At 34.4% G+C, this 20,746-nt stretch overlaps 1 protein-coding gene across 1 annotated transcript; it reads left to right on the top strand.

Moving 5' to 3' along the window:
* Positions 1 to 2,443: 2,443 nt before the first annotated feature.
* On the top strand, positions 2,444 to 3,806 carry LOC120086846 (protein ENHANCED DISEASE RESISTANCE 2-like). The gene has a single exon (XM_039043659.1). It carries the CDS (start codon positions 2,600 to 2,602, stop codon positions 3,476 to 3,478), a length of 879 nt encoding a protein of 292 aa, XP_038899587.1. The 5' UTR covers positions 2,444 to 2,599; the 3' UTR covers positions 3,479 to 3,806.
* Positions 3,807 to 20,746: the final 16,940 nt, after the last annotated feature.

Below are 20,746 nucleotides of genomic sequence, written 5' to 3'. Positions count from 1 at the left end.
TAATTTATAAATTGTAGTATATTTCATATATTGGTTAGATATTTTAAAATATCTAACAATGTTTTGAGGTATATTTAAAATAACCATTAATCCGTTAAAAAAAATCATATAAATAGATATTTGAAAACCAACGTAAATAGAAAATAAAACTTTATTAAATACATTTTTTTCAAATTAAGAAATAGAAAAAATTAAAATAAACGAATTTTCTCTCTCCAATTGATAAATGAGAAAAGTTATATTAAATACATTTTTTCTCTTTATAATAAATGTATTTTCTCTCTATCATTAAATAGCTTCGAAAATAAGGAAAAAATATAAATAAATATAAAAAGGGTAAATCTGTCTAAAAATAAAAAATCAAATTTAAAATATTTATGAAAATATATGGCCAACTTCTTATATAAAAATCCTTATTTTTTCTTGAAGGTTCATGGGCTTGGCCCATTAGTTGGCAGAAACACACATATATGTATTTATATATTAAGAAAAGATTGCACTGAAGGTGGTCGTGGGGTCTTCTTCCCGATGAAGAGAACAAAATACACCCGAAGGATTCCAGTGTCTCATTTTAGTGTGGCAGTGAGAAAAGAAAAAATACAGAAAATATTATTTTTTGTTTAGGTTGAAGGTTTCTCATATTATTTATACTAAGTTACCGATTTGTGTATTCAAATAGTGCTTGTTGGAGAGATTTGTAACATGAGTATTGGGTATTTTACAATCTCCATCATAGTAGAACCTCCAATTGTAGAAAACTGGACGGAGTCCTGAATTTAGAGTGAACCAATATATTTTGGTCTCGTTCTCTTTTTCCATCCTTTTTATTTACAATTTTATTTACAATTTTATGATTAATTACTTATTTGATTCTAATATATGAAGTGGGAGTTTGAGATATAATTTAGTTTATTCCGCACTTATTTATATCTCGCATAAATTTCCAACATTCATTGGCATCTCAAATTTAACAAGCAAAAGACAATGAACAAGATCATGTCATGCATTACTTTGAAAATAAAATTAAAGTCAGAAAACATTTTTTGTTCTTAAATTTTAATTTTAATTTGTAATGATTTAACATCTGTTTGGATTAACTTTTTAAGTATTTAAGATATGCGTATTATTCCTAGAAAGTTATAAACTTGCACTTAGAAAGTTAAGCCAAAGAAATCCACACATATTCAATTTTGTAACAATTTAGTATGCATTCAAAATTTGTCTTGATTTAGATTATGTGAAAATGCACTATTAATTTTTGATGGGATCATTGATAAATTGGTTTGTACAAGAATGAGATCTTACCTCATAAAAAATGGGAAAATTGCAAAAAAAAAAAAAAAAAAAAAAAAAAACCCATAAATTATGATGATGGTAACAATTACACCATTAAACTTTTAGTTGTAAAAAATAGAACTTCAAACATTTAAAGATGTAAAAAATAAGTACTCAAACTATGTTTAATATAAAAATCATGAATGAACAACAAGTACTGATATGGGATGAAGGGAAATTGGAAATAAGAGGGAGATTAAACATCTGACCTCTTGGAACAGAAGTCATGCCAATACCACTAAACCAATTTCATTTCGGTAAGAAGATACATGGACTTGACAAAATCTAATTTCGACACTTGCACAAGTTTGATAGTTCAATTTTTACAATTAAAAATTTGAGAGTGTAATTAAAATTATCCCCATACATTAGGGTATAAGTTGCAATTTTCTCAAAAAGATTGGCATGATTGTGATTTGATTTTTCATGATGAAAATTAAATTGTTACCAGAATAAAAATATTTGATTTGAATATTTACAAATCAAAGTTTAAAGGCTTAATTGCTACTTTTATGAAAGTATAGAAAGGAAAAGTGTTTTCTAAGATCTTTCAAATAAAAACAATTATGGCAACATTTTTACAAAATATTTAATGGGAGTTAATATTAACAATTTAATTTTTTAAGAATGTAGCATTTTATTTATTTATTTTTACATTAAAATTATAATCTCTTGATCAAAGAGAATTTAGCTAAGTGGTACTGATTTAACTTAAAAAAATTATAACTTCTTGAACAAGTTAAATACATTAGATAATCACTTAAATTAGGTTTAAACGATTTTTCTTTTTCATATATAGTATTATAAATAAAGAACGATTTGAAACCTTATAACTTTGTTTCTTTCTTTTCTTTTCTATTTTTTTCTTTTTCTTGTGTGGAGGGTTAAAGCTAATGCTTCTAAACTTGACCAATTTGTAAATTAGCAAGAGCTGTTCAAATCACATTTAATTTCCCATAAATACTACATTACTTTGGCTATCCAACTCTTAATTACAGCTCTAATCTACCTACAATTACTAAGTAAAATAATCCATCATAATTAAATAAAAACAAAAATAATAAATAAATAAATAAATAAAGGAAAAATGGAGATAAAAAGCCGAGGGATATTTAAAAAAAAAAAAAAAAAAATGGAAAAAGAAAGAAAGAAAAGAAAATCAGAATCCCGTTTTTTGCTTGAAGCCAAGGCTTCCTTCGTTTCTCCTATTTTGCCTTTTCCTCTTCACAACAAAATCCATTTCACCCATTTCTATTAAAACAAAATGCTTCCCGTTTCTCAGAACCACCGGACAGAACTCTCCTCCGCCGACGATTGGATCTCCGAATCCATCAATGGCGGATCCTTACGCCACGTCGATCTTCAAACCGGAACCAACGGCTGGGCTTCACCCCCCGGCGACCTTTTCTCCGTCCGTTCCACAGAGTATTTCACGAAACATCAGAAATCTCCCGCTGGCGATTACTTGCTTTTCCCCGCCGGTATGGACTGGCTGAAATCCACTTCTAAACTTGAAAACGTTATGGCGCGTGAAGACAATCGCGTCTCTTCATCTCTCCGTAAAGCACAATCCGCAGGAAAATCGTCGAAGAGCTTTGTTTTCGCCGTTAATCTTCAAATCCCTAACAAGGATCAATACAGCGCCGTGATCTATTTCGCTGCGGAAGATCCGATCCCGGCCGGTTCTCTTCTCCACCGGTTTATTCATGGCGATGATTCCTTCAGAAACCAGCGCTTCAAGATCGTGAACCGGATCGAAAAAGGACCGTGGATTGTGAAGAAAACCGTCGGAAATTACAGCGCCTGTTTGCTCGGAAAATCATTAACGTGTAGTTATCACAGAGGTTCAAATTACTTTGAGATCGACGTGGACATCGGAAGCTCGGCTTTGGCGAGCGCGATTTTGCGATTGACATTGCATTACGTAGATTCCGTTACGATCGACATGGGATTTGTGGTGGAAGCAGTGACGGAGGATGAGTTGCCGGAGAGATTAATCGGCGCCATTAGGGTTTCTCAGATTGAGATGGCGGCGGCGACGGAGGTAGAAAAGGCTCCGGGAACGCCGCGGTTGTTAGAGAATGGGAAGGAGGATCAACGGCAGACTTTGAGCAACGACGAAATTGAGGAAAAGAATTTGTGACGAAACTCATTTTTCGGATTGAAGATTCTTCAAACGTAATAAATGAATGGAATCAAAACAACCAATCCTCGAAGTTTGGAAGTTTTTCATTTTTTTTAAAAAAATTAATATCGAATTTGAGTGACAAAATCAATACTCACTATTAGATTTTGATGAATATGATTTTTGTTAGGATTGTACCAAGTGGAGTATTAATATAATCTAGAAATTTCAATTTTAAGTTATTATTTAAAATTAACTTAATTGTTATTATATTATTCTTTTTAATAAGGTCATGGAGACTCGCTATGGATGGGGCCAAGGCCAAATAGTTCATTTTGGAAGAACAGAAAAGAAACAAGGATTGGTACATTTTGTGCTTTATTTATCGTCTTTCTGCATTATACTTTAAAACTAAAAAATATTTAAGATAAATAATTAAAAAAAGTTTACCAATTATCTCTATTTCTCTCTGTTTTGGGGAATCTTTCGCTCTCCATTTTGTCATTTTTTAAAAAAAATTAAATATCCATTATATCCTTCCCATTAAGTATGTATGCCTTTTTCTTTTTAAATTTAAGTATAAATTATACTCATACTCATCTATAATTAAAAAAACCATTTTATTTGTACTATTTAGAGTTTTTTTTTTGATATTTTTTAACTTTTCTTTCCTAATTTTGTACTTTTCCATATATATATGGTATTGGCTATTAACTATTTTATTATTTTTAATTTTTATGTAAGATATTTATTATATAGATTTAATAAAATTTATATTAGTTTGTTACTGAAATTTCATGATATTTAGTTATGTGTATTGTACGTGTTTTATAGCTAGGAATAAGAAAATTGGTGGATTGGACAAAAAAAATATTTTCAAAGAAAGTAGCGAACAAGGGATAGGTGGGAGATTCACATTTTCGATATAACGGTCAACCACTACAATAAAAACACCTAAAGTTCTCATTGCCAAAAAAAGAAGAAGAAAGAAATCCAATTCGAAGAAGTGCCAAAAAAAAAAAAAAAAAAGAGTCTTCATTGTCTTTCACACAAACAAGAGTATGATATTGTTCATATTTGACATAAACCCGCGTGACTTTATTTTTTGTATCACCTCAAAAGGTCTCATTACCATTGAAGATAATTGTCTTCACTTTTATATCCATGATAATCTCTTTATTTAACCAATGTAAGACTTTGATTACATTCCCAACACAAATTTGCTCGCCATATCACAAGAGTGAAAATACATTAATGAAAACCCACATTCACAGCTCCAACTATTTGATCAGTCAATTTGAATATCTTCTTTTAAACCCGATGCATATAGGAGATCTATTTGAGTCCTCCAAACTGATACTACCGCTATTATAATCTTAAAACCAAACGTCTAATTTAACTTCCAAGATCCTAGGGGAGGGGACGACAAAGATTGACTCGAGTGGCTCTCTAACCTTGCAAGGCATCTTTAGCTCAATCCCATTCACTTTTCTAATTATTAATGTTATGGTAATGTTTTTATGAAGTTAATTTATATAGCTAAAATTTAAAATAGTATAAATCGAGTCATATTTTTATGTAGACTAACGTGTATCGAGAAAAAGTTAAAGTAAACATAACTTGATATATATTATATGTTAACAATTAAAAGGTTAGTGATTTGATTCTCTCTTATCCTATTGTAATAAAAAAAACATACAAAATGTGAGGGTGGGCTTGAAATTCAATTATGGAATCAAATGGTTGCAACATATAATTGAGTGCTAGTGCTACCTATGTAGTGTGTACTCATATATAAATATTCTTCATCCTTGTATTCATATATTATGTATATGGACTAGCTATGAAATGAACAATTTAAGTTCTTAATATTAGGTCCGTAACCAGACTTTTTAGTTTTGCAAAAATAGCAAAAAAAAGAAGTTCAACCCATAATTTAAAACAGAAAATATAGAAAATGTACGAATATAACTGATACACCCAATACATACTTTATACACGTGATACATCTGATACATGTGACACATTTGATACACAATTGATACATCTGATACACACTTGATACACTTGAACTAACACTACAAGAAAAAGGTCTTTTTATAGCCTTTGAATATATGAAATCGAAAGAAAAAAAAAATACTAAATTTGAAAAGGCAGGCAACCGAAAGAGACGACGATGGCAATCTAAAAAAACGTATTCCCCTTTTTATTTAGTTTATTTTACTTCCTTCTCTCTTACCTTTCGATTTTCCGTCTTTCTTTCCCCCTTTCTCCCATTCTTTCTCTTTTTAAGCTCTTTCTGTTTTCCTACAGATAAAAGATGCTTGTTTTAGAGGACCTTTACGTGCGTGAAGACGGGATCCCACACCCTTCACATCAAATTTCGGGTATTTTCTCAACAATGAGCAATGAAGATCCATGATGGTGGATCTGTTACCAGCGGCAGAGGGAAGGCAGGTACCAATGAGGGATTCTAATCGACAATAGATAGATGTAGATTTGGTAGAGGTTCGACAAAAGGAGTGACAAGCAGCAAAGCGGAATGGTTATGGGCGACAGATCTAGTATTGACTGTTGGGAATGTCTTAGAACTCTCAGTTCGTGTTAAACATTCTATTTATCAATCTTGTTGAATTAGCATCTTATTATGAAAATCCAATAACATATCCTTGGCTATAGTCTGAGTACTGTAACTTTATGTAGTGACATAAATAGGATCAACTTGACAGTATATAGCCTAAATGGTCTAATAAGTATATGGATGAATTTTGGTATGTCATCCCGATAACACTATTGGATGCGACCCACTTTGTAATTGTTACAAGAAGTTGTAAAGTGCTACAAACGATGTGATCCACAAATCGTTCATATTGAGACATGTGAGTGGAGGCATCCTATGCAATGAGTTTGCATATAGACTGGACCATGAAAATAGTCACTTTTCGATTGTTAAAACTGACTATTTCATTTATCAAATAACCTAGGTTAACCCAATCTTAATCTTGAGTTGGCTATGAATTCCTGTTTATTTGGGATTATTCTTTGATCTACAAACGGTGAGAGTAGTTCAACAGCACTGCTCAATAAGCTTCCCATTTTGGGATAATACTGTATGAATAGCTGGAGACGCCTTGCAAGATGAAATTCACTCCTACCCTATTTAGGGTTAGTAGATAGATTGTTCTCTAAAGTACTGATTCCGAATCTTGAATAATCAGGGCCCCGCCTTCTCATGATAGAGAAAGGATTTGATTCATAAAGATTATGAATCAGAATTATTCATTTGAGGGTCAGTAAGAACTTAAGGAACAATATGTATTCACAGGGGTAAAACGGTAATTTTGACCTAGCTGTGATTACGAACAACTTGTGAAGGATCAACTGACCTAGCTGTGATTACGAACAACTTGTGAAGGATCAACTTACTGATTATGGTTATTAAATGGACATAATATATCTAGAGTGAGGGGATTTCAACTATGGGCTATAGTGGAGTGTTCCATTAATTAACGAATGGGAGTTAGATTGGACTAATGAGTTTAGTCGATTAATCTCGAATCGTTGGAGTCCATGATCTATAGGTCTATGAGGTCCTCCTACTAGCTCGTAAATGGTTAAGCTTTAGAGCAGCTTGAGAAATTAATTTAAAACGTTCAAATTAGACGGAATAGGAGAATATATATTTAAATATGATTTAAGTATATGAAGATGGTTATTGTGCAAAAAATTAATTTAATATTTAATATTAAATTAATTAATATTTTAAATTAATTTTAGAAAATTATTTTTTAGTTTTATAAATCAAAATGGTTTTTGAAATCAAAATTTGATTTTAAAAGAAAATTGGAAATTTGTTTTGCATTGACAAAATGGAAAATGTTGATTTTCCAATATCATCTTCTTCACGCTCACACAAAACCCACTTCCTTCTCTTCATTAATACTCCAAGCATGAGATGCAAGCCATACATTTCTCTTCTTTATATATTCATCTGCAATAAATAAAGAAGATTGGAGTGAATTGAAGAGATGCATAATAAGGAAATTTTGAGAGAAAATTTCAGTGAGAAGAAAGAGTTCTTCAAAGTGAGTTGCTGTGTGTATCTCTCTGTTATTTATCGTTTCAAGCTATTCTTGAGTCCCACAACTTGGTCTAAAGATCCAAAAGGATAGTGGGGAAGATTTTGAGGTGGTTCACGGTGATCTTTGGTGAAGACTGTTGCAGATCGATCAAGTTATTGAAGAGTTTTTCAAAGGTATGATCTTAAAACCCATTTTTAGAAGTGCATGCTTTAGTTTCTGCCAAAATTAGTGAAATTGAATGCTTATGGATCCTTGATACTTTCGTTGCATGTTTTCTTACTCTAACAATAACCGAGAGTGGTTACGGGCGGCAGAGGTCCTTCTTGAAGCAAAGTGGTTCTGGAAGGCACAGAGGTTCATCTTCGATCCGAGTTTTCTTTTTTTACTCTTTTTTCCCTTTTTGCTCTCAAAGCTATTGCCATTTTTTCTTGTGTTTCAAAGCATAGGGTATTCTTAAACCATATTTGACACTTCAGTGGATTTTGCAACAAAAAATTTGATGCCCTAAACTCTTTGCTGAAGATGATCCAGGCAAACCATATTTTTACGGCTTATTCTAAAAAGACCAGCCAATATTCTTTTTTCTAATTGACGTGGTTTCATTACAAAAACTTTCATCCTAAATAAACTCTACATTAAGAATGATTTATTTCTCCTGTCAAGTTATGGCACACACAAAATAAAGGTATTCTCTTTTCTCATCTTCCTCCATTCTTTCTTTAACTTTAATTCATTAATGCCCAAGAAATATTTTTTTCTATATCGAAACATTGTAGACACTGTAGAAGTAATAGTTGTAGATCTTTAAGTCCATCAACAACGACAAACTTTCACTCACTCCTTGGTAGTCGAAAAGAAGGTTAAATCTCAAATTAATTTACTTTACGATTATTTTGTTGATTTTTAGATTTTTGTTTTATATGCTATTGTGGTAGAACTGTGATGTGTTATAGTTCTGCTATTGTGGTGGAGCCAACTAATGAAGCATGCCTATAATTTTTTTTTAAAAAAATCCAGTTGATCTTATTTTCTAAAAGTTCTTGTTGGATATTTTGGTTGTCTTGAATAGTTGTGAAGTTTGCATAGAAAGATCTTGGTATTGCTTGTGAACTGAATTTGGTCAGCAAACTCCTAGTAGAAGAATTAAAGTTTATAACCATATTGAATGGATGGCTTCAATGTTGTTGTTTGAAATTTTTTTTTTCAATTATTCTCACTGCAAGTATTTTATTGCCAAGGCAAGGGATCCTATCAAGCTTTTTTCAAGAAGTGTTCTATCTCCTCAGGTAAACAATCATTTGATTTGTTTTATGTCATTTCTTTTTTGATGTTGTAGTTTGAATCTTCCTTTCACTAATACCATTAATTAGTATCTTGAATTATTGATTCTATGGTCGTGTTTTGTGTATTATGCAATAAAAAATACTAGGTGACATACAACGTGATATTGTTAAAAGCTGGAAACTTGGTACACAAGAAGATAAATGTCATTTACTACTTATTTTAGTACATATCGATTTTATGTTCTTGTTCTCTTAAGGGGTTGTGTTATTTGTGTTCTTATTCTGTTAAGGGATCGTGTCTTTGTTCTCTTAAGGATTTAAGAAAGTTGTAGGTGGTTATAAAATCCCAAGTTCATGCTGTGAAAAAAGCTTGGTAAATGACTTTGATTCTTTATTTTTTTGCAAGAATGTTTACTCTGATTCTGTTGTCTTGATGACAAATTTTATATTGAGTATAATGTTTTCTTTTTGTTGTTAGAGTGCTAGTTTTCTAAATTAGTTTTCTCATGAGACTTGAAAATGAAGTCCTAGATAATATGAAAATTGTTGGAGGTAGATTATTCACCTCCAAGAATTTTATTTTTCAAAATATCCAAGTTGGTTCTCTTTTTGGCCTTGTTTCTTTATTGTTTTAGCAATTTTGCTCTTTTGCTTCTTTATTTTTTATTCTTTTTTTAAAAAATATATTTTTTTTTGTACTTTTCGATCCAAAGACTATCGAAGATCTTTTGAATATACTTTTTTATATAAGCGGTAGATTTTGGTACACAATTTATATAAACACTCCATAATGATTATTTATTGTTACTGATATATTATCATTAGAGAGCGTTTCCTTAAAGACTAATGACATGTTTCATGTTTAGGAATGATACTAAATTACTTTCACTAAATTACTTTTCATTTAGTTACTTTCCTTTGACCTAAAGCTTCTAATAATTATTTTTCAAAATAAAACATTGGTAGTGTTTGCTTTCTAGATTTATTATTAGATACCAAATTTAAATTTAAAATTTATTTAATATATCAACTTTTTGAATGAAATAGTTTGATTGATTTTTCAACGGACATATAATTTTAAAAGTTATAATTTGATCTATATTTTAATAAAATCTCTTGTAAATAATTCCGTCAAGAATTTACAAACCATATATATTCAATTCTAGTTATAAAATATAGTAATTAAATTTTAACTTTCTCCAAACTATAAGACTAAAACTTTGTAATTTTATCTTTTGAAAATTAAAAATTTAGATTTGTTAGACATTCACCATTTAAATAAATATAAGTCTACAAATTTATGGATTGAACTTGTAATTTAACCCTATTTTTTTTTGTAGATAGTTGTTTTTAATATTTGACATGTTATTATTCGATAATTATCTTAATTTATAGGTATATACTATTTTTAAGTGATTATTTTATGGTGAATAAGAGCTTAGCTCAAATGATATATGAAGTTATTAACACCCACAAGATCTATGGTTTGAATCTCCTTCTCTCCAATTATTTTGATCATCCCCATCATACACCAAAACTAAAAGCGATCAAATGGCAGTCAATGATATGATATCATCCCATATTCCACCATTAGTTCTGACCACATCCCGGAAAATACGATTATTTCTTTTCGATCCATAAGTTCCAAAGAACAGCCCCAATGATATTACTCCATAGAATGTTTGCCTTGCTGCTTTGGGGAAGTTGCATCCAATGCTGCAACAGAGAGTTTAAAGTGGAAGGCAAAACCGCATGATTTGAGGCAGCAATCGAGGTCCATAATTTGGCACTACAGACAGCCCAGATGATTTTAGGAGATTCAAGGTTACGCCAGTTATGATACCAAAAGAGGGTATCTCCGGCACTACGGACAGCCCAGATCCAATTGCTCAATAAGGCTTCATTTGTGATTTTGATACTGTCGAGTCCAAGGCCACCTAAATCTTTAGGCAAAGCAATGAGATCCCATCTCACTTGATGTGCCCTACCTTGCTTTTGGCTCATTCCCATAAAAAATATCTCACGAGCTTTTCAAGATTCTTGCAAACCGTCATTGAAGCTTTGAAAATAGAAAGGTCGTAAGTTGGTACGCTGCCCAAGGACCGCTGAAGGTCGTAAGGGTTAATATTTTCAAGACTTGAATTTTTTATCAAATTTTTCGACGAACGGAATTAGGATAAAGGATTTTTCTGAGTTAATATTATTTGTCTATATATATATATATATGTTTTTTATTTTAAGGCTTTTTGGATTCTCACATGTCTAAATTTTCTGTTTGACAATTGTTGTGTAGGTGTTGTTCTCAATAGTTATGTACAAGGTTACACAAATTGAGTTTTTCAATTTGTAGCTGAAAGGATGTGTGACCGTCTGAAGTAGAAGCGGATCATAGTTCCAATTTAATTTCACATAACGTGTAAATTACAGAGGATGGAAAACATAATATACATTCTTAATTAAGCATGCTATACAAAAAATTAGAAGAATAAAAGGGTCAAAGAACACTTACCCTTAAAGACTAATCTCTTCACGATCTCTCTTCAGTCACAAACTCTTCATTTTTCCACAAATTTATGAGCAGAGTAATTGGAATTCTAAATTCTGGACACGACCATGCGGAGATTTTGGTACTCTCAGAAGGTAGAGAATTGACGAGAGTTTTAATGGGCTTCGTTCAATTTTGGCAAGGAAAGGAGAATAGATTTGATAGAGAAATGCAGAGATTGAGTGAGCGATCTATTCAGTTCTATGTGAGCTTCTACGTGAAAATGTAAGAAGAAGAGAATAAATCCCTAACTTCCTGTATAACCTATAGTTTATATTGTATCACATGTAATATAATCTATAGTATAATATTCTCTCATTTAATCTATAGTATTTAATATGAATCATATCCACATTAATTTTAACCTATAGTTTTTAAATTAATCACATTCATATAATTAATATTTGAATCATATTCAAATATTTATTTTCTCCCAAATAGAATTTTATACTATAATGTATCATATACATTGTATTAATTATATCTCAATGATTCTTTTTATTAACTTGAACAATTCAAATTAATCCAAAACTAATTCGATTCTCATTATCCCAATTGAGCCAACGAGGAGACCTTATGGACTTATAGATTGAAGCTCCAATGATATTTGATTAATTAATCAAACTCTTTAATTAAATTAACCAACTTCCATTAACTGTTGGTCACTCCATTAAAGACCGACAACTGCACTCTTCACACTACAACTGTATTTTCGTGTTTATTGGATATACCAATCAATAGTATGTTAACCCTTCACAAATTGCTCGTAAGTACAGCTGGGTCAAAATTACCATTTTGCCCTTATAGTTATATCTAACTCTTTAAGTACCACTGATTCCTCTAATGAATAATAAGTTATAGTTCAACTATAACCGAACCTCTCTAGGGCTAGGAGGTGTGGCGCCACATTGTTCAAGCCTCGAAATCAGCCTTTAACAAAGAAATTTCTCAACTTATCCTAACACTAGGGAAGGAGCCAGTTCCTTCTCGTGTAGTTGTGTTCCCAGCTCCTCAATTAGACGAATCCCCAAAATGGAAGTCATATTGAATCAGCGAAACTGGCCACTCTCACCCATGCAAATCAAAAGACCGCCTTCATATGTAGGAGTTCACAACTCACTCAGGATTCAAATCAAGTCATCTATGGTCATTCTAGTGAAATATAAGTCTCTTCTAGTAACGTTGTTATATAGAGAGACTATTCATTTCGTGGTCCGGTCTTATGTAAACTCTTTGTATAGAATACCCATTCACATGTCTCCAAATGAGTGGTTAGGATCAGATCACTTGTAGAACTTTACAAAAATTGTAACAACTAAAAAGCGGGTCGTATTCGTAGTATCACCATGGTAAGGTATCCATCCTTATCCATCTACTACAGATCTTTCAAGTTATCACTTAAACATGATCCACCTGCATGTCTCTACATACATGTTTAAGTTATAGCAGATAACCATGGATTGAGCAGTTGGTGAAAAGTGGACTTCTAAAGAGTTTAGAAGAAAACTCCTTGCCGATGTGTGAATCATGCCTCGAAGGCAAGATGACCAAACCACCTTTTACTGGAAAATATTACAGAGCCAAGGAAGCCTTAGAGCTTGTACATTCTGACCTATGTGGTCCGATGAGTGTAAGGGCTCGAGGTGGGCATGAATATTTCATCTCTTTCATAGATGATTATTCAAGGTACGGGTATCTCTACCTAATGCAACGTAAGTCTGAAGTCCTTGACAAGTTCAAGAAGTATAAGGCTGAAGTTGAAAACTTGTTAGGTAAAAAGATAAAAACACTACGATTTGATCGTGGTGAAGTGTATATAGACCTTCAATTCCAGAACTATATGATAGAACATGGGATTGTGTCCCAACTCTCGACCCTAGGTACACCTCAACAGAATGGTGTATCAGAAAGGAGAAACAGAACCTTATTGGACATGGTTCGGTCTATGATGAGTTATGCTCATCTTTCAGACTTGTTTTGGGGTTTTGTAGTAGAGACTGCTTGCTACATTTTGAACAACGTTCCCTCGAAAAGTGTTTCTGAAACACCTTTTGAGCTGTGGAGAGGCTGTAAAGGTAGTTTACGCCACTTCAGGATTTGGGAGTGTTCGACATATGTGTTTGTGACTAACTCAAAGAAGTTGGAACCACGTTCGAAAGTTTGCCTCTTTATAGGCTACCTAGGGAAATGAGGGATGGATACTTCTATGTTCTGAGTGAGAACAAAGTGTTTGTCTATACAAATGCTATCTTCTTGGAAGAAGACAACATTCGGGATCATAAGCCATGAAGTAAGCTTATTTTACGTGAGATTTCAGTGAGACTGAGACTACTGAGGGTTCAACAAGAGTTTTTGAATAGACTGACAGATCAACAAGAGTTGATGATGTTGGTACATCTCGGCAACCAACTCAGGAGTTGAGACTGTCTCGACATAGTGGGAGGGTTATGAACCCACCGGATTGCTACATGGGTTTGACTGAAGCCTAGAACATCATTTCTAATGATGGAGTCGATGATCCATTGTCTTTTAAAAAAGCAATGGAGGATGTTGACAAGGATGAATGGGTTAAAGCCATAAACCAAGAGATGGAGTCTATGTACTTCAATAACATCTGGGAGCTTGTGGATCTGCCTGATAGGGTAAGACCTATTAGGAGTAAGTGGATCTATAAGCGTAAGAGAGGTGTAGATGGAAAGGTGCAAGCCTTTCAGGCTCGACTCGTGGAAATGGGTTATACCCAGGTCGAAGGAGTTGACTATGAGGAAACTTTCTCACCTGTTGTCATGCTCAAGTCTATGAGGATACTCCTGTCCATAGCCACATTTTATGATTATGAGATATGGAAAATGGACGTCAAGACTTATTTTCTTAATTGTAATCTTGAGGAGACCATCTATATGACTCAACCAAAGGGGTTCGTAGTTCCAGATCAAGAGCAAAAAGTTTGCAAGCTTAATAGCTCCATTTATGGGTTGAACAAGCATCTAGATCATGGAACATTAGATTTGACACTGTGGTCAAGTCGTTTGGCTTTGATCAAAATGTTGATGAACCTTGTGTCTACAAGAAGATCATCAAAACTCGGTAGCTTTCCTGGTACTATATGTGGATGGTATCCTACTCATTGGGAATGATGTAGGATATCTGACTAACATTAAAAAGTGGCTAGCTGTCTATTTCCAAATGAAAGATTTGGGTGAGGCATAATATGTTATAGGGATCAAGATTATATGGGATCGTAAGAACAAGAGGTTAGCCTTGTCTCAGGCATCGTACATCGATCAAATTTTGATCAGGTACAGGATGCAGGATTCTAAGAGGGGTTTGTTACCCTTCAGGCATGGAATCGTATTGTATAAGGATCAATGTCCTAAGATATCTCATAAAGTTGAGAATGAGACAGATTCCCTATGCTTCAACTGTAGAAAGTTTAATGTATGCAATATTGTGTACCAGACCCGACATTTGCTACGCAGTAGGGATTGTCAGTTGGTATCAATCCAATCCAGGATTTGATCACTGGACGGCGGTCAAGACGATCCTCAAGTATCTTCGGAAAATGAGGGACTCGTGTATAGAGATAAGGATATGATCCTTACAGAATACACAGACTCTGACTTTCTGACCTATAGAGATTCTCGCAAATCGACATCGGGGTCAGTGTTCATTTTGAATGGAGGGGTTGCAGATTGGTGAAGCATCAAGCAAAGATGCATCGTGGACTCCACTATGGAAGCCGAACACGTAGCCGCTTGTGAAGCAGCTAAGGAAGCTATTTGGCTGAGGAAATTCCTTACAGATTTGGTAGTTGTTCCAAATATAGATTTGCCTATCACTCTTTATTGTGATAACAGCAGGGTTGTGGCAAATTCAAAGGAGTCTCAGAATCATCGTCGAGGCAAGCATATAGAGTGGAAATATCACTTGATTAGGGAGATTGTGCATTGCGGTGATGTGATAGTCACGAAAATCGCGTCGGAGCACAACGTTGCTGATCCCTTTACAAAGGCTCTCACGGCTAAAGTGTTCGAGGGTCACCTGAAGAGTCTGAGTCTGCGGAACATGCAACATCTTGTCTAGGGAAAGTGGGAGATGATATTGGGGTATGCTCTACTTTATTGTATATTGTACATTAGTCTCCCGAGGCATTAGGACAAGCGGGAGATTGTTGGGATTGGTGTCCTAATTCTCATGGAGTCTCGTAGTTTGTAATATATACACATTGTTATGAATAAAATAAGAGTTATTTCATTCTGGCATTTACTCATATCCAAAAAACAAAGATCCATGGTTATTATATGTAAGCTTAAGCATGTATATGTGATATACAAGTGAATCATGCCTTAAGTGATAACCTAAATAGGTCTGTAGTATAAGGATTAAGGTGACATATCTGATCGTGGTGACACTATGGATACGACTCGCTTTGTAGGGGTTTGCAAGTGTTGTGAACTACTACAAAGGGTAGATCCTGACCATTCATGTGGAGATATGCGAGCGGGGGTGTTCTATACAAAGAGTTTGTATAAGACTAGACCACGAGATAATTAGACTCTGTATATAACGTCATTGATACTGAAGACTTACATCTCACCTAAACGACCATAGGTGACACGACCTCAATCCTGAGTGTTTTGGGAACTCTTGCCTTTGAGGGTGGCCTTTGATTAGTATGGGTGAGAGTGGCCAGATTGCCAACTCAACATGCCTACCTTTTTGGGGACTTGTCTGATTTGAGAGCTGGGAACTCAGTTACACAAGATGGAATTCACTCCTTCCCCGAAGCAAGGGTAAGTAGATAGATTGCTCCCTTAAGGGCTGATTCCGGGGCTTGAACATAGTGGCCACAACTTCTCTTTGGAAGAGAGGACTCAGTCATAGTAGGACTATGACTTATGTTCATTAGAGGGATCAGTGGTACTTAATGAGTTAGATGTAACTATAGGGGCATAACGGTTATTGGCTAAGCTGTACTTATGAGCGATCTGTGAAGGGTTGCCGCACTGCTGATTGGTTAAGATGGACACATAATGTATCTGTAGTAAGGATAGTTCAGCTGTCAGTCTTTAGTGGAGTGCCTGACAGTTAACGGATGGTAGATCCCGTGACTAAAGAGTTTAGTCAGTTATTCATGTATTGTTGGAGCTTCGAGCTATAGATCCATAAGGTTCCCTTAGTAGCTCAATAGATTCAAGTTGAGAACCAGTTCTTGGTGTTGATTTGAAATGTTTAAATTGACAAGAGGTAATTCGATTATATATGATATGATCGGTGTGGTGTATGAGATACATCTAGTGGAGGATTAATGTAAATGAGATTTACATTAAAGACCATGGAATAGAAAAAAGCTATGGTTTATATGTTTCATGAGATTAAATATTAAAACTATAGGTTATAAATATACTATGGTAAGTTGGTTATCATATATATTTATAATAGCATAAATTATTGGATAATTATCTCTTTTTCTCTAATAACCAATTGAGTGGGAGGTTATTGGTGGTTTCATGGTAACCATGAGAAAGGAAAAATGTTTTTCTAAATTTAGAAGTTGTTGAATTGAGAGTTTCAATTCTCGGAAAGTTCTCACAGAAAGACTGTCAAGTAAATAAGATTTACCAAATGACAGCTTGGAGAGACTAGACGATTGTGGAGTGTTTCTATACGATAGACACTCAGCTGGCTGATTAGCTAAAGAATCGTGCAACTTTTGCTAAACGATCGCATAACGTTTTTTAAACGATTGGGCATCATCTATACGATAGACTTTGATACCTCCGACTTGCTCAATCATTTACATGATTGTTCTTCCTCCAGTCTTTTCCTCTAACCAAGTCCACACAGAACCCACACTTCTAGATTCTTACACCGAAAATACCAAGGTAGCCATTGTGGTGGTGTCATACTCAACTCGACATAGGCGAGGTTATTTGGAGGTCGTTCGTGGTGTTCGTGTGGAGTCCGCTGTGTTCGTGATCTTGCTGCGATCATGGTGTTTGAGTTCTTTGCTGTGGATCGTGCAGTGTAGTGGTCGTGGTGTACAATCCTGGAGTCTTTTCGAGCGTTCATGATCAAGGGTGTTGAAGATGAGTCTTCAAAGTATGTGTTTTCTTTCCCTTGTTCGTTTAGTAAAGCATGCTGTAATTTCATTTTTTATGCATAACCTATTGTTTTTGTTTGTGTGCTATAATTGTTAATGTTCATATACGAATGAAATTTGGAACGATCCTTTCGCTATCCATGGAAATCCTCATGTCCGATTTCCTTCAATTGGTATCAGAGCCAGGTTGTTTTGATATTCCAAATTTCACTTCTGTTTTGAACTTCTTTTACAGTCATGGTGGGTTTTCTGCATTGCATTTAATTGTTAAATGCGTTTATGGATGGCGTTGATGAATGTTTACGAGTTTAATTGCCTCTGTTAAAGCTTTATTTAAATTACAAACTGTTAATTTGTAAGGGCCCCTGTGTTTTTGGGCATAATTAACATGCTATTGAGTCTGTAATTCAAAGTGTTTGAGTTAGTCGAGTCGTTCGTGATGAAGTTCCGAAGCATGAAGATGCGGTTCTCAGTCAAGAAGAAGACCAAGAGTTGGTCGTGTCCTGTAGCCTCAAGTAAACGATCATTGGGATTTGGCTAAATGGTCGTGTAGATTTTTCTATACGATCGTGTAGTATTTATAAATAATGGGGTAAATTGTTTACTCTATCGCATAGCGTTGATTGCCCAATGGCATAGACGCTGGAGGTAGACGATCGTAGTTGGAGCATATGATGCTCATCCGTTAGAAAAAGGCACCCGCTAAACGATTGTGTAGTTAGCATGCCTTATCGCATAGCCACTGACTACACGATCATGCGATATATGATACGAAGGCGCTTGCTCAGCGATCGTTTAGATGATCGTGCTTGATTGCATCGTAGTCATTTAGACGATTGTATAGAGTTTGCGTTATGTGTTGCGCACTGCACGATCGTGTATCTCATGCTTCATCACATAGTAAAAGGTACACGATCGTTGCTAAACGATCGTTTAACTCTGGAAGCGTAGATAAATGATTGAGCAATGCGTTTGTTTTTTTGTGTAGACGGTCGCGAGGAGTTTGATACACGATCAGTGGAGACGCGTTGCTTCGCCCGGATGGTTCAAGACCCGGTTCACCTGTTTGAACCGACGACTCCTTTTTTTTTTTTTTTTTTTTTTGTAATAGTTAGCTTTAGTTTTTAAGGATTTGAGGCAATTTTTCCTGATTCATCAATATTTTTTTTTATTATACATGAGATGTATGTGGTTTATATGGCAAAGTGTTTGACATATAGATTTGAAATCCACCTTAGGTTGTGCAATTATTTATGCATCATGTATTATAAGAGTTATAATATTGCATGAAGAAATTACATGAAAGCATGCACATCCATCATGAAAATATAAGAGTTATATTTTTGCATGCATTGAGCATATTCATGCATCATCCTTTTATCATAAGCGTTATAGTATAAGGGTGAATGGAAACATGTTTTTCTTGGTTCGTTACTTGTTTGTATAAGAGTTATATAAAAAGTTAGCAATAAATGAACAATGCATTGAGCATGACACTTAGGTTGTTTATAAAAGTTACGAATGCCTTGTATGTGTTTGCTTTGCGTTGTGCTTGGTTTTGGTTGTTTCCGTTTATAAGTGTTATAAAGGAAATTAGAATTAAAATCGATAAGAAAGAGTTGCATGCAGACTTAGGGTGAACTCATGTTTTAAAAGGGTTTTAAAATTAGATTGAAATAGACCTAAGTTCAAAGGTTCTAACGGGATTAGCAATCTAGTTTAATCTTTTTTAAATCGGTTTAATAGAAGATTAAAATTGTATTAAATCTATCTATAAGGAACCTTTTGTCTAGGGGGGTTCTGTCTAGGCTGGGGTACTTAAGCTGATGGAAACAGAACATCCCTACCTGGGAACCTACCTGGAAAGGTGAATTAGATAGATAAGTAAGCATGCGACAACTGGTCAAATACTCCGTTAAAGAGTTTGATGGATGATGATCAAAAGTTGTTTCAGCTATCCAAGATAAAAGTTACTCTTGGGAAAACCTAAAAGTCACTTAGTTAAAACTCTTAGCCGTGTTTTATCTAAGTAAACTAAACCCTAGGTTATAAAATACTAGTGGGAGGAAGAGATGTATCTAATATATCAATGATTCTACTCACGTTTCTCCCTGAATGTTCACATCGTGAGATTCATGCTTGGCCTCATGGTGCCCTGGGAGCATACCCCTTCAGATGGTGTTTGCATGAGTCAATATCAAGGTGGACGGAGAGAGTGTTTATAGTAAGTAGGTGAAGGGCATGTGTCAACACGTCCTACGGTCTCTGTGATTGGTTCACACCGTGAGATCATTCTGTACTCCCTCGTGGCGCTTTGGGAGCATCCCCCTTCAGATGAGTTTTGTACAGTTGGTCAAGATCAAGGTAAACTCTAGAAATGGATAGGGTCGCTTTAAGTTTTGCCCGAATTGGATTTTTTCCCTTCGGATTGGCTGTTTGGGGAAGATCTCTAGGGCCTAAAATGGCAGGTCACATGTACGGGAGATTGTTAAGTAAGTTAATGATCTCTTGACCAAATCAATAACCGCTAGTCATTATTGGAGCAAGAGTTGTTTTGGTATTAATGGCTTGTTGAGAATTTCTCAATTCAGAGGAGGGATAATTGACCTCCCTTCGATGGCTTTTGCCCTAAACCTTTGAAGTGTCGAAACTAGATGTCACACGGGGTTCATGTTAGTTTTGCTAAACCTTGCTGGATGTTGTATATTTTTTCAACGGGTATTTTCTTAAAACCTAACGTAGGCCAATTTTTGTTTTCAGTAACCTGTTTGTATTTTCGTTATAAGCCTTTAATTTGATCGATTACATACAGTGGAAAGCATCTTGTAAAATGTATTTCGTGGTAAACAATCTCGAATTTATCATGGTTGAGAAGTGTCCTCAAGTCCCGACCCTTGATGCACCGCGAAGTGTTCACAATGCATATGAGTTATGGATGAAAGCTAATTCATTGGCCCAACTTCACATTTTGGCTAGCATACCTGATGTTTTGGCCAAAAAGGGTTGAGAATATGGTCATTGCACGAGAGATCATAGACTCGTTGCAAGATTTGTTTAAACGTCAGTTCTTAATTTTTAAGCACAGAGGGATGGATGATAAAACCAGTAGTGTCAGTTCCCAAGTTAAACTCCAGGAAGAGGAAGCAATTGTTGCTAACTCTATTGAGGTTCATAGAAGAGAAGTGTTCTCTGACATTCAACTTGGAGCTTATTTAGGGTATGATACAGATCCCACTACTCTCTAAAAGAGGAGGATGTCTAAAGACAGTAAAT

The sequence above is a fragment of the Benincasa hispida genome, chromosome 9 (assembly GCF_009727055.1).
Source record: "Benincasa hispida cultivar B227 chromosome 9, ASM972705v1, whole genome shotgun sequence".
Lineage (NCBI taxonomy): Eukaryota > Viridiplantae > Streptophyta > Magnoliopsida > Cucurbitales > Cucurbitaceae > Benincasa > Benincasa hispida.
This window is presented reverse-complemented; position numbering and strand designations above follow the sequence as displayed.